Genomic DNA, 14,382 nt, shown 5'->3' with positions numbered 1-14,382 from the left:
GCCCACCCCCACGCCCCTGGAGGGGAGTGCTCACCACTGTTGGCCCCCGTCACCACGGCCGTCTTCCCAGTGAGGTCAGTGGGGCAGCGCTGGAGGTCCCAGGGTTGAATCCTCTGCCGGGCCCTTACCCACAGACCCAGCAGGCAGGCAGAGAGGAAGAGGACAGGGCCGGGGCCCCAGACCGGGGTGCTGAACAGGACCCCCAGCGGCATAGCAGAAGCTCCAGGCCACCCAACCAGCTGTGCTTCCAAAGCAGAGTCCTCTCATCCTGGGCAAGGAGGGTACTAAAGCTAGCTGGAGCTGACCGCTGACGCTGACCGCTGACCACAGGCAGGTGAGGTCCTTAAGGAGGCACGGCCCTCGGGCTTGTTCTAGTGTTACCTTCCAGCACTGAGTGTGGGTGCTTCCTTAAATAGGATGGCCTCACCCTAGTCCAGCCTGAATCAATATTTTAAATAAATTGGTGTTTGCTCACACCCTGGTTTTTGTTGCCTTTGGCTTGCAGGGTTTTTATAAACTTTACTATAGTTTGGGTGACAGACACTCACAGAGCAAGTCAGATTCCCCTTCAACTGTTTAGACCCACTTTTCTTTGAGTTGGTGGTGCCCACTCTGCCTGGGCACTCTGACCCTGGAGACCCATGTCCAGAGGGGTGCCCTGCCAGGCCTCCTCCTGACCCTACTCAGCAAGCCCAGACCCACGCTTCGCTTCCCAGGCGCTGTGTGCCCACACACACAAAGGGTCAGGATACCCCGGAGCCCACACAGGTTCAAATCCAGCTGCCAAGGTGAAGCCCGTAATTATCTGCAGCCGACTGATGGCCACTGAGGACAGCTTGGTTTCTCAGGAGGGTAAACAAGATGAGACTGCCGGCTTCTGAAATGGGATGGAAGGTTCCCAACCCTGCTGCCTTCTGAGGCTCTCGGACCCCCGCTTAGCCTGCTGTCTGCCCTCTGAGTGGGCACGGGTCGCTCCAGCTTCTTCCAGGGAGGAGCCTTGGTCCTAGCCCAGGTCCTTGGTAAAGTGGCATTGGGGGCTCTTCCTGAAGGCAGTGCCCAGCCTTCTCTCCGGGACATCCCTGGGGTCAAGTGAGTGAGGACACGCTTGCAGGAAGCGGACAGCGACACATCATGAAGCTGAGGCCCAGGGCAGGTGTTTATTTCCAGCAGGCTGACCACGTAGGGCCGCCACAGGGCAGGTGTGGCGAAGGCAGCCAGCGCACCTTCGGGGATGCACTCTGTGCCACGGTCACCAGGGGCTTATGGGCACCCACGTGGATGGACCACTGGGGCACGGGAGGCGTGTGTGCATCATGAGCACTCCCAGGGGCCTCTGCGGAGCTGACCAGCACCTGGGAGTCCACGTCCCACAGGCTCACCCCAGGAGCTAGCTTCACAGTCTCCGGCAGCAGAAGGGGCTTGCACCTCACCTGGCTGGTGGACTCGAGGACCGTGGGCGTGGTATGAGGCCACCTGGGACATTCAGGGTCCCCGCGGTCAGTGGGATCCAGGCCACGTGGGGGCGCCCGGGCGCAGCTCCTCCACAGCTCAGCCTCTACCTCCCAGTTGCTGGGCCACTGGACACTGGGCCACAGCTTAGGGCTGGGCCTTCGGGCCAAGGCAGGGAGCTCTGGGGACGAGCTGAGGAAGCGGAGGCCTGAGCTGAGAAAAGGCAGCTTGGACCCAAAGGGTGGCGATGGACAACACAAAGAGGGGGCCCAAGGCCTGGGGCTAGGACCCCCGGTGTGGGATGGAAGGCCGGGCTGGGGATGTACAGGTGCTGCGGGCATCACTCTGGGGCCCTGCGCTCTGGCGGCCACGTGGCTGGGCTGGACAGCCCTGGCTGGGGGCCGACGGGGCTTGCGGTAAGTGTCCAGTGGGTGCCCCATGGAGCCCGGCACCAGGACCTTGACCAGTGGGCGCACCCACCTGCATGGCCGGCGTGGGGGGTCCAGGCACTGGGTCCCCACCACGGAGCTGGCCTGCTGCCTGAACAAGGTCACCTGCCCCTCTGCCGGCCTGAGCTGCTGCCCCCACGGCTGGAGCAGCACCGAGGGTCCAGGTGAGGGTGGGGTGTCCACTGAGTGGAAGGCCACCAGCGAGCTGGGGGCGTCCTGAGGGACCTCCACCCTGGGCTGGGCTGTGGCCTCAGTCCCTTCAGACTGGGGCAGACAGAAGTCGAGCTCCCAACCAGTGGGCGCTGAGGGCTGCCCTATCTCCACAGAGGCCTCCTGCAAGACCTCCAGAGAAGGGGCTCCTGGGCTGCTGGGGGGCAGAGCTTCCACTGACCCATGGCAGCTCTCACTCGAGGAGCCCACCAAGGGCAGAGTCTCCTGATCTTCTGGGGCCTCTGAAAGTCCCCCAGGCCCTGTCTTCTCAAGCTGCCCCTCCACAGACTCCCCGAGCTCTGCGTCCTCAAACGGTCCCTCCAGGGGCCCCCTGGGCCGGGTCTCCTCCAGCCACCCTGGGTTGGGCGCCGGCCCCGGACTGAGCCCTGGCTCTGTGGATAAGCGTCCACCAGGGGAAGATCCTTCCAAGCCGCTGCGTCCACTGCCACCAGGGTCCTGGGAGGATTGAGAGGCGTGGTGAGACGTGGGAGAGGGGGCGAGAAGAGCCCGGCCTCCATTCCCCACAGGGTCCTTACTTCATTTGGGAAGGTCTCCTCCGGCCCCCCAGCCGTGGGGGTGTGCAGCACAGGCACCGAGCCCTGGGCCCAGGCATCTGTGGTGCAGGCCAGGGGCTCCTCCTCCTCGCCCCACGTGGGGTCCTCAGCCAGCGAGGACTCGCCCTCGTCCCGGGCCAGGAAGCGCCATTCTGTGATCTGCAGCATGGCCTCTCGGGCCTGGCTGATGGTGAAGGGGATACACTTCCCGGGGGTGGGAGGAGATACTCAGCCCCGTGGGGACAGGGGGACAGAAGGGACAGGACAGGCTGAGGGGAGGGGCCCGCGGACCCCTGTGTAGGCTTGGCTGATGGTGAAGGGAAAGCCTCTCAGAGGGACTGGTGATGGAGGGGACAGGCCGAGGGGACGGACGGCGGGTAAGGGGGACTGGCCAGGACCCCATGCAGGCCTGGCTAACATGAAGGGTAGGCCTTTCAGGGGGGCTGGAGATGGAAAGGACAGGCCCACCTGCTGGGTCAGATAGACCCTGAAGGCAGAGTCCATGACGCGGGCCAGCAGGTCTGCCAGGATGTCCCCCACCACGTCCTCGCCCTCCTCAACGGCCGCCAGGGCCAGCCACTCGGCCTCAGTGAGGCGCCCGGGCACAATATCCACCTGGGGCACGGGCACGGTGGGCGGCCGCACCTTCTCCGCCTTGGACCTGGTCACCCCGCGGTCCCGGGCCTGTCTCTCCGGCCGCTGTGGAAGGAGACAGGGCTGTGGGGTCAGGGGCCGGGGAGCGGGAGGGGGAGGCAGGAGGCATCATGCTCCCACCACGGTCAGGTCATCCACAGTGACGCACAGGGTTCCAGAGCCACGTACCCTCACCCAGCGTGGTGGTCTTTACGGCAGCAGACCACCTCATCAGCCTGTGTGAGCGATTCAGAGTACCAACGTTCGGGGTGGAGTCCAGAATCCACCAGCGGCTCTGCAGGAGGAAGACGGGCACTCTCCTCCCGTGCGATGCCTCTGAAAGCCCACTGGTCCGCCATGGGGCAACACTGACTTTAGGGTACACAACAACAGCTCCAACAATCAATGACCTCAACAGCTTGTCAGAGGTGACAGAAAACACACCAGCAGCAGGTGATAAACCAGACAAACGAGACTGCCTAATAATTAAACCTTTACGTGACTTCTCCAAAAGAGCTTAAGAGAACCAGGAGACTCGGGAGTGGGGGGGATATTTGGCACTGAAACATCTGATGAGGGACTCACCACTAAAGCTTATTCAAAATGCCAATGTCTCAGCCCAGTTACAGAACAGGCAGAAGTTACGAAAAGATCCCACACCAAAATAAAAGAGAAAAAAAGAGATCAGACCCCACACCAAAGATGACATTTAGATGGTCAACCTCCACCTGAAGAAATGCCCAGGTCACTAGCTATCAGAGAGATGTGACTCAGAACAATGAGGTGTCACTTCAACCGCAATCACAGTAACAAAGTTGAGCAAGTCAGCAAACAACAAACGCTGGCGAGGGTGTGCAGAGATCGGAGCTCTCAGACGCTGCGGGTGGGAAGCCAAAGTGGTGCAACCACCATGGAAAGCAGCTGGAAATACAAGTGTCACCTGGTCCAAAATTCCTACTGTTGTTGTATACTGTCGAGCAGGAAAGGACCCAGAGCTGACTCCCCGGTGGGTTTTCAGAGATGGGAGACGGTATAGGAGAAGACCACCCACCCCTCTCTCACAGAGCGGGTGGTGGGCTCGAAATGCATGCCGCTGGGTTGGGAGCACGACTCCTAACCAGTGAGCTACCAGAGCTGAGAAGCCTCACGACTAGGCACGTGTCCCAAAGGAACAAGGTGTGTCTGTCTGTCTGACTCACACACACACACACACACACACACACACACACACACACACACACACTTACTTATTGTAACATTATTCACAACAGCAAAGAGCTGTCAACAAGCCCAGTGCCCATGAATGGCTGAATGGGAAAAGAAAACTCCAGTACATTCACACAATAGATGCATCTAGAAGAAACTGTGCCGAGGGCCACAAGTTGGCACAGTCAGCGTGGCATCTCTATTGTAAAAAGCTAAGGCAGGGTTGGCACACAGTCGACTCAACCATGGAGGACCCAGCAAGGTGAGAAGGGAGAGCAGAGTAAACACTAATCATCAGTAAGTTAATATGGATTGAAGCTCAACATCAAGAAAACAAAGATTCTCACCTCTGGGCCAATTGGCAGCATCATAATGGATGGTGAAGAGATTGAGATAGTTAACAGTTTTAGTTTACTTGGCTCCACAGTCAACACTCTTGGTAACAGCAGCCAGGAAATCAGGAGATGAACTGCATTGGGAAAGTCAGCTGTCAGGGACCTCTCAAGAGCAACGATGTCAGACTGGAGACTAAGGTGCACCTGATCCAGGCTACAGTCTTCACAATTACGTGCTATGTATCGGAGAGTTGGACAGTGACTAGGGATAATAGAAAGAGAATTGATGCCTTTGAGTTGTGGTGCTAGGAGAACAAACAGGTTTGTCCTAGAGAGAGTGAAGCCAGAATGCTCCTTGGAGTCAAGAATTCTGAAGCTTCGTCTGACATACTTTGGGCATGTTGCAAGGAGGGACTGGTCCTTGGAGAGGGACATCATGTTTGAGAGAGGGGAGGGACAGCACAGGAGAGGAAGACCCTCGATGAGATGAATCGATTCTGTGAGTGGAGTGGTGGGAATGAGTGTGTTTGAGATGGTGAGGTTGGCACAAGAGAGAATGGCCTTTAGGGCTCTTGTACATAGGGTCGCTATGAGTCGTAAATGACTCGATGGCACATAACAACAACAACAAAGTTAAGTGAAGGGAAAGGCAGCAAGGAGGTGATTAGAAACAGTAATTAATTGCGTTCATCAATTCTAATGTTGCTGTTGTTACATGCCCTCGAGTCACCTGCGACTCATACTGACCCCTACGTACAGCAGCTCTGAGGCCGGCCCTCTCCTGAGCCAGTCTCACTGGCTCCGACACACCTACCCCCACCGCCCCAGTCACTGAGTGAACCCATCTCATCCAGGTCTTCCTCTCCTGCGCTGTCCCTCCACACTTCCAAGCATGATGTCCCTCTCCAAGGATCACTCCCTCATGGCCACGTACCCAAAGTACGTGAGATGGAGCTCAAAATGCCTATTAATAGTTCTAGGAGAAAACTGATAGCATTTGTAAGTCTTAACTAAAAAAAAAAAAAAAGAAGAAGAAAGTAGTGGGAACAACTTTTCGTATGGAAGTTGACTCGACCACATAGCCTGACTTCCAGTCTTACACACACACACAAAATATTTGCAGCAAATATGAGATGGGGTAACTCTCCCAAACACAAGCTCATAGACAGTAAGAAAAGCAGTAAGAGCACAAACATAAACAAGCAAAGGTTCTAACATTTCATCAGGGAGACATTCCAGATGACCAAGAAGCACACACAGGCCCATGTGCCTGTCTGCTAACCATGGGTTCATGGTTCAAAGCCATCTGCCTCTCCACAGCCGGACAATGCGGCAGGGGCCTTCCACACAGATGGACAAGCTCAGAGATCTTGGGCACGTCCACAGTCTGGGAGGGTCTGCAGGTCACAATCAGCCTGAGGCCAGTGGCTTTGGGGAGGAAGCAGGTGAAAAGATGTTCAACCTTCAAAAATACTGGTTTTACAAAAAGTGGATGTTTAGGGAGCTCTGGTGACCTACTGGCAAGAAGCTGCACTGCAATCCCAGATTCTAATCCACCAGATGCTCTGCTGGAGAAGAAGGGCAATCTCCTCCTGTACCAGTCAGATCCAATTGGATGGTACACACACAAATTATAAAATAAATTTTTTTTTAAAAAAGTGGAAGTTAGAGGTTCTGATTTTTCATTCACAAATGTTAGTTAAGAATACTCAGTGGTGGCAAGGATTCAGTAAAAACAATGTGACATCCTGCTGGAGGAAATGTTAATGGTAAGAACATTCTTGGAAAGCCATCACCAGAGCGTTAGAAGTATTTTCACGCCTGGTCTTAAAAATATATCCTCCAGTAATATGTACCCTCCCCTGCAGTGTTGCCTGCAGGATAAAGAAACATGCAGGTACCCCAACAAGGGAAGCCTGGTTGCCCAGCAGGAGCGTCAACACATGTCCTGGACCAATTTTAGCCAGAACACTTCTCAGAAGGCTCTCTGGAGGGGCCATCCCCTGTAGAAATACATGATGTTCGGCAATGACGGTCAGCGACAGAGAGGACTTCCCAGTGGACAGACAGTGGCAGCAACCATGGGCTCGAACTCACAAGGTGCAGGTGGAGGGGGCAGGCTGTAGCTGCGCACACGGTGGCTGAGCTGGGATTGACAGCGTTTATTTACGAACAGACACGGAGGGTCAACTGAGCTGTATCTACATGATAGAATGCTGTGCTGTTAAAGCTGGGGTACAGATCACAGAGTGTTTGCCCTCAGACGTGGGAAGCTGTGCACTGCACCTGCACAGCCAGTGTTCTCTGCGCCTGTTCGGGAGTGCAGTGCAGTGAGCACACGGCGAATCACAACTGACTGCGACAACAGGACTGAATCCACAGGTGATATCCTCCAGGACACCCCCAGGTGATGATGACTTCCAGGACACACGGATCTACTAGGAACTGCAACACCGTGGATGGTACCGTCGTTTTGTTGACAATTCACTTCACTCCATCGTGACCATGTATACTCCGCATAAAACAAAAAAGACTTACCCAAGGGTCGCTCTACTCCAGGGTCACATGGCCTCTACCAGCAGTCTCCAGAGTGTCACACCTGCCCACATCAGTCTGCAGACACCTGTTTCCTTCCTAACATGAACTTCACACATGATGTTTCCAAACTTCACCACCTTCCTCACCCGTCTCCACCTTGCTGCTTGCTTCACAACTGGTGTCCCACAAAATCCACTCTCTTCCAGACCGGGAGTTTCCCATCTCACCTGAAACTTCAAAACCCTGTAACCCTCATTCCCAGGGGCAGCCTGCCTCCCCTCCAATGTGGGTCAAGCCCACAGGGACAGCATCATTGTCAATTCTGGTGAGTAGCAAGCAGCTTGGCCAGGCATGGTGGGGGCAGGGATGGTGGACATCTCTCCTCTTGACCTCTCATCTGGCATCTGTGCTTAGAGCTGGCCTGACCAGTGGGGCCAGAGAACTCTTGCACAAAAAGCTCTAAATCTTTCTGGCGCTATCTGCAGATGACATGATAGTGTACACAGAAAACCCAAGGTCTCCACAAAAAACCTGTGAGAGCTAGAAGACCAATTCAGTAGGGTGGCAGAATACAAGATCAACATACAAAAGTCAGTGGGATTCCTCTATAGTAACAAAGAACTCAGAGAAGAAAACCAAGAAAACAATGCCATTTACAACAGCTAACCACAAATTGAGATACTTGGAAGTGAACACAAAGGACCTGTACAAAGAAAACTATAGAACATTTCTGTAAGACACAATAAAAGACCTAAATAAATGGGTGAATATTCCCTACTCATGGACAGGAAGACTCAGTATAGTGAAAAATGACAATCCTATCAAAAGCAATCTACATGTTCAATGCAATCTCAATCCAGACACCAAATTCATTTTTCAAAGAGATAGAAAAAGCAATTGGCAGGGAGCAGTGGTGGCCTAGTGGCAAGGAAGCTGCGCTGCAATCCAAAAGGTGTGTGGTTCGAATCCACCAGATGCTCTGCTAGAGAAGGAGGGGCAATCTCCTCCTGTGCCAGTCAGATACAATTTGACGGGACACAATAAGAAAAGAAAAAGAATAATTAAAAAGAGAAAAAGCAATTGGCAAATTTATTTGGAGAGGAAGAGACCTTGAATAAGCAAAGGACTTCTGAAAAAACCCAAAACCAAGAATGAAGTAAGAAGCACAGCATTCCCTGACCTCAAAACCTACTACAGACACCAAATGCTCTGCTGCAGAAGGAGGGACAATATCCTCCTGTACCAGTCAGATCCAATTTGATGGAACACACACACAAAATAATAAAAATTTTAAAAAAATAGATCAACCGCTTTTTTAAAATTTATTTTTTTAGTGTGTATGTGTGTGTGTGTGTATTGTCAAATCAGATTTGACTGGTACAGGAGGAGATTGTTCCTCCTTCTCCAGCAAAGCATCTGGTGGATTTGAACCACTCACCTCTCGGATTGCAGTGCAGCTTCTTGCCACTAGGCCACCAGTGCTAGCTAATCAACCACTTTAAAAAACAAACACAAAACATAACACCCTACTCCACAGATATAATAACCAAAACAGCATGGTACTGGTATAATGACAGGCACACAGACCAATGGAAGAGAACTGAGAACCCAGAAACAGACTTAGCTATCTATGGTCAACTGATATTTGACAAGGAAACAAAACCTATCAAATGCGGAAACCACAACCTCTTCAATAAATGGTGTTGGGAAAACTGGACCTGCAGAAAGCTGAAGCAGATACACATCTCACACCACACACACAGATCAACCCAAAGTGGATCACAGGACTGGAGGTAATGCACAAAACCATGAAGTTCATAAGAGACAAAATGAAATCAAGCTTAAAAGGCCTAGCCTATGGTGTCTGGAGAAGATAAAATTGATGAATGGGGCCTTCTAAAGATTAAATCCCTGTGTAAAAAAAAGAATTCCAACAGGGTGAAAAGAAAACCCACCAGCTGCGAAAAAAACATTTAGCAATACTATCTCAGATAAGGTTGTCCTAACAAAAGTTTACAGAATACTCCTGGCCCTCCACAAGATAAAGACTGGTAACACAATTACAAAATGGGCAAAAGACATGGAAAGACTTTTCACAGAGGAAGACATCTGGATGGCCAACAGACACATGAAGAAATGCTCAAAATCACCAGCAACAAGAACAATAAAAAGAAAAACCACAGTGAAATACCATCTCACCCCAGGAACAATGACACAGTTCAACAGGGAAGCAAGCAATACTGGAGAGGATGTGGAGAGACAGGAACTCTTAAACACTGTTGGTGGAAGTGAAAAATGGTACAACCACTCTGGAAGGCAGTTTGGCACTTCTTCAAAAAGTTGAACACAGAAATTCCATATGATCCAGCTATTCCACTGCTAGGAATATACCCCCCAAAATTATAAAACTGAAACACAAATGGAGATCTGTACACCAATGTTCATAGCAATGTTATTTACCATCAAAAGAATGTGGAAATACAGGGTAAGGGCAGAGGGGTGAGGATGGGCTGGGGAGTAAACATAGGGTCACACAATTTGATGGCTATAGAGAGGGGTGGGTAAAGAAATGCTAAAGATCCAGTGTGAAAAACAATGTATACAAACTTTTAAAGTAAACCAGTATATAAACAAACAAACAAAAAAAAACCCCAAACATGGAAACAGCTCAAATGTCCAACCACAACTGCGTGGTCTGAGAAACTGTGGTACATTCACACAATGGAATACTATGCAACACTTAGGAGTAACAATTTTCAAAAACACTACAGAACTTGAGAGAGACTGGACAGCATTAGGCTGAGTGAACTCTGTCACATCAGGACAAATACTGCGTAAGACCATTATTCTAGAAATAGATAACTACTCAAGCGTGTATGAGGATCCAAGGTGGGGAGGGTGGGAGCAGAGGGGTGAGGATGGGCAGGGCGGAAAGCATAGCATTGGTGGGTGGAGAGAGGTGTGGGTATAGGAAATGGGAAAGCACCAGCAGGGATCTGGAAAGACAGCGTATTGGTAGGTATAGTTCAATAGTGATTTAATTTTATAAAACATAATGTATGGAGTGCTTGTATGAAACACAATGTGAATGAAGGATAGTATGAAACACCATGTATATGACCTTTGTAAACAAATCAATATAAAATAAAAAAAAAATTTTAAAGTGCTTTAAATCTTGACCCTTAAAATTTTCTTCATTTTTAAAGAGTCACTTCAAGTGCAGCCCACAGCTGTTTTTGTCTTTCTGACAGTCTCAAAAGACACAATTCATCTAGCAATACATCAGTCCCAAATCCACGACAAATTTGTGCATTTACATTGTTACCTCTAAGGGATCCATTAAAAAACATAAAACACACACTAACATGACTATTCATCCTAGAGAGGGTGAAACCAGGCTGCTCCTTGGAGACAAGGATTCTGAAGCTCCATCTGATATACTCTGGATATGACCAGTCCTTTGAGACGGATGTCATGCTTGGAAGGGTGGAGGGACAGGGCAAGAGAGGAAGACTGAATGAGATGGATTGACTTAGTGATTGGGGTAACGGGGATAGGCGTGTCAGAGACAGTGAGACTGGCTCAAGATAGAGCAGGGTTCAGGACACAGGGTCACTATGAGTCACAGCGACTTGACTGCACATAACAACAACATACACATGGACCTCACCTGGTGGAAGACACTAAGATCAAACTGATTATGTCTGTGGAAGGAGACAGAGGGAAAGTTCAAGATCAGAATACAGCACAACAAGACTCAGGACTGACTGTGAAACAGACCACCAATTTCTCATGTGTATGTTCAAGTTGAAGCGGAAGACAATAAAAATAAGTCCACACACAAAAAAAACAAAACAAAACACCCAAAAACAAGTCCACAAGACCCAAAATGCAACCTTGAGTTTATCCCATCTGAACATAAAAACCATATCATGAATAGACGTGATGCTCTACAGCCCAGAGTGCAGACGGGCTGTGGGATTGTTCCTGCTACCGGCCACCCAAGTCCAGCCCTGCAGGCAGTGGTCAGAGCCGAGCAGCGGAAACGTCATCCGTACACATGCATCTGAGAGACAGGCAGCATGGGATTCCCAAATCTCTCCTTTGTTAGAGGCTGAAGGGCCTGATACAGGGGGGAAGCGGACACTGAGTGAGAATTCCCCCAGGATCACCGCTTGTCCAGATGTCCAGGCCTAGGAAGAATTCTGAGCAGGGAGACCTAACCAAGAAGGCATCATGTCAGCAGACCAAGGAATTCCCACATGGCTTAAAATCAAGCAAGGTGGAGCCTTTCTTCGTATCTATTCAATCTGTATGTTGAGCAAATCACTTGAGTAGCTGGACTCTACGAAGAAAACTGTGGCATCATGAACTTGAGGAAGCCTCGTAAGTAACCTGCATTATGCAGATGGCACAACCTTGCTCACTGAAAGTGAGGAGGACTTGAAACACCGCTTGTTGAAAATCAAAGACTACAGCCTTCAACATGGCTTACACCTCAGGAAGGAAAATATCCTCACCACGGGCCAGCCAGCAACAGAGAAAAGACTGAAGCTGTCAACGATTTTTTCCTACTTGGATCCACAATCAACACCCTTGGCACCAGCAGTTAAATCCAAGGATATGGTGCACGGGGAAAACCTGCTCTCTAGGACCTCTCCATCACTGTAAGCCGCGATGATGCTTGTTTAAAGATGCCCCCGAGTGAAGCCGTTTTCAATGACTTGCAAGCCTCTGAAAGTTGGACAATGAATAAAGACAACAGAGGGTGGTTTCAGTTTTCTATGCCACGGCCCGCCAAAAGAACAGATCTGTCTTGGAAAGAATGCAGCCAGGGTGCTCGTTGGCGGTGAGGATGGAGAAGCACTCTCATAGACTCTGGTCATGTCACCAGGAAGGGCCAGACTTTGTCACCAAGCCGAGAAAGGTGGAGGGTCAGTGGACTGACATGGTGACTGTTAACAACGAGCTCAGGTGTACCAGGGACAGTGAAGATGGTGCGGGGAGGGCAGGGTTCAGAGCTGTGGTTCACAAGGGCACTGTGACTCAGAGGCGACTTGACACCACTGCCATCACCAGACCTAGGCTTGCTGAAGACCTGAGATAGCAGGGGCTGGACAATGTTTTATGACCAAACACAGGGGGGGTGGGATCCCCAAGTGCAGGATACAGATAGGAAGGGGAGTATGTTCCAGCTTGACAACATCCAACCTTGTTAAAAGGCCAGAGAATAGCTCACTTATTGCTCCTGCCTTATATAAAACAAAGGGCGGCTCCAATAAAAATACAAGGAGGGTTTGGCAGTTCTGGGACTAATATCTATTGGAATACTATCATTAATGATACCTGTCCTCAAATGACGGCAAAATTAGAAGGATATGCAATTCAAGGATTAGTAGTCGATACTGGCGCTGATGTATCCATTATTGCTACTCATTGTTGGCCTAGTGAGTTGCAATTAAAAGACGTAAATAGGAACTATGACAGGAGTAAAACAAAGTGAATATATGTTAGAATGTAAAGAACCTGAAGGGCAGATAGAAAAATTACAGCCTTTCACTGCAAATATTGCAGTTACATTATAGGGAAGAGACGTGCTAGCTCAATGGGAAGCCACGTTGCAAATTCCTACATTATCAGAGCAGGCTAAGGGCATGATGTTACACATGAGCTGTCTCCCCGGTAAGGGATTAGGAAAAAAACAACAAGGGATGGTTAGCTTCAAAAATCCAAAAGTTAATCATAACAGAAGAGGTTAGGCTATCCAAAGTTATAATGAAGACCACTGTTCTATGCTTTGCCCTTCCATTAACTTGGTTAACTGATAAGCCGATACGGGTTTAATAGTGGCCCTTAACAAAGGAAAAAGAACTATAAATTATAGAACAAAGAATTAATGATGCCCAGTTATGTAGACATGAAAATATCTGTTATATTAATTATCCAGTTTCTACATTCTCCTACTGGTATTTTATATTAAGAAGAAAAAATATTAGAATGCTTATTTTGGGGAAATAAGTATAATAAAAAACTAGTTACTTATAGTGAAAGAAATATGTGATCTAATTATTAAAGGATGACTATGGTTAAGACAATTGTTGACATCTGATTCACTTGAAATTATAGTCCTATTTACTACTTCCCAAATTAATAATTTATAAAAATTTTCTAAAACTTGACAAACTGTTTTTTCTAATTATATGGGTAAGATTTCTAATTCGTATCAGCAAAAATAATCAAAATTCATTAAAAGAACTGGATTCTACCTGAAAAGGTGAAAACGTATCCCCTTATAGTTGATACTTATTATACAGATGCTAACAGATGAGATATACAGGTTATACTAATCATAAGATAATAAAGCAGTTAAAACTAACTGGACTTCTGTAAAACAGGCTGAATTATATGTTGTTATTATTATATTATTGCAAGATAAACACAATTTAAAAAAAAACATTAAACATATTATTGGTATTCTTTATAATCCCCAAAGAAAAGCTGTAATAGAAAGGGCTAATTAGACCTTACACACTATGTTGAAGGGACAAAAAGGGGGGAGATGGGATTAGGATGAACAACATCTCCCCAAACTATTTTACAAAAACCATTATTTTAAAATTCTAATGAGTAAAGAGAAACTCCAGCTGAAAGACACCGGGTATTACAATCAATCAGAGATGAATCAGCACATATATATTTGAGAGTACCTCTAACTAATGATTAGAAAAAGGGATTTGTCATTCACTAGGGTCGAGGATTTGCTTATATTTCTACAGGCACAGAAACGTGAAACTCTGAGATAAGCTGAAAGAAGCCATACTTCGATGAAGATAGAATTGTGTCATGACCTTAGAGAAATGACAAGAGAAGACTGTTACCGGAGACCAGGAAAGCAGAGACCCTGGAAAAGCGACAACCAGGAGAAGATAACATAGATGAATGGGACCTTCTAAGACTCAAATCCCTATGCACATCCAAAAACTTCTCCAATAGGGTAAAAAGGGAAGC

General features: G+C 49.0%; 2 protein-coding genes across 2 annotated transcripts in view; both read right to left on the bottom strand.

Moving 5' to 3' along the window:
* The window catches only part of LOC102876386 (retinol dehydrogenase 11-like), a 10,848-nt gene extending 10,636 nt beyond the window's left edge, over positions 1 to 212 (bottom strand). Inside the window, exon 1 of the mRNA XM_006880995.1 lies at positions 35 to 212. Coding sequence (XP_006881057.1) covers positions 35 to 212 — 178 coding nt within the window. The remainder of the gene's footprint in view (positions 1 to 34) is intronic.
* A 791-nt stretch (positions 213 to 1,003) lies between these two features.
* Positions 1,004 to 4,384, bottom strand: LOC102875985 (chromosome unknown open reading frame, human C2orf81). The gene is made up of 5 exons (XM_006880994.1): positions 4,358 to 4,384; positions 3,131 to 3,361; positions 2,645 to 2,866; positions 1,177 to 2,564; positions 1,004 to 1,079 (listed from the first exon to the last, which is right to left on the bottom strand). Exons 1-5 carry the CDS (start codon positions 4,382 to 4,384, stop codon positions 1,004 to 1,006), a joined length of 1,944 nt encoding a protein of 647 aa, XP_006881056.1.
* Between the last annotated feature and the right edge of the window lie 9,998 nt (positions 4,385 to 14,382).

This window comes from Elephantulus edwardii, unplaced genomic scaffold (genome assembly GCF_000299155.1).
Source record: "Elephantulus edwardii isolate Elephantulus edwardi_28Jun2011 unplaced genomic scaffold, EleEdw1.0 scaffold00011, whole genome shotgun sequence".
NCBI classification, from domain to species: domain Eukaryota; kingdom Metazoa; phylum Chordata; class Mammalia; order Macroscelidea; family Macroscelididae; genus Elephantulus; species Elephantulus edwardii.
The sequence above is the reverse complement of the archived record's forward strand: the minus strand, read 5'-3'. Positions and strand labels throughout refer to the sequence as shown.

Excerpts from the sequence above, each read along its gene's own strand:
- LOC102875985 (XM_006880994.1), bottom strand. The coding sequence starts at position 4,384 with ATGCATTTCGAGCCCACCACCCGCTCT. Across the intron at positions 2,867-3,130 it reads GGGTCTATCTGACCCAGCAG|TGTATCCCCTTCACCATCAG; the intron begins GTGGGCCTGTCC and ends ACCCCCGGGAAG. Across the intron at positions 1,080-1,176 it reads CCCTGTGGCGGCCCTACGTG|GGATGTCCCGGAGAGAAGGC; the intron begins GTCAGCCTGCTG and ends ACTTGACCCCAG.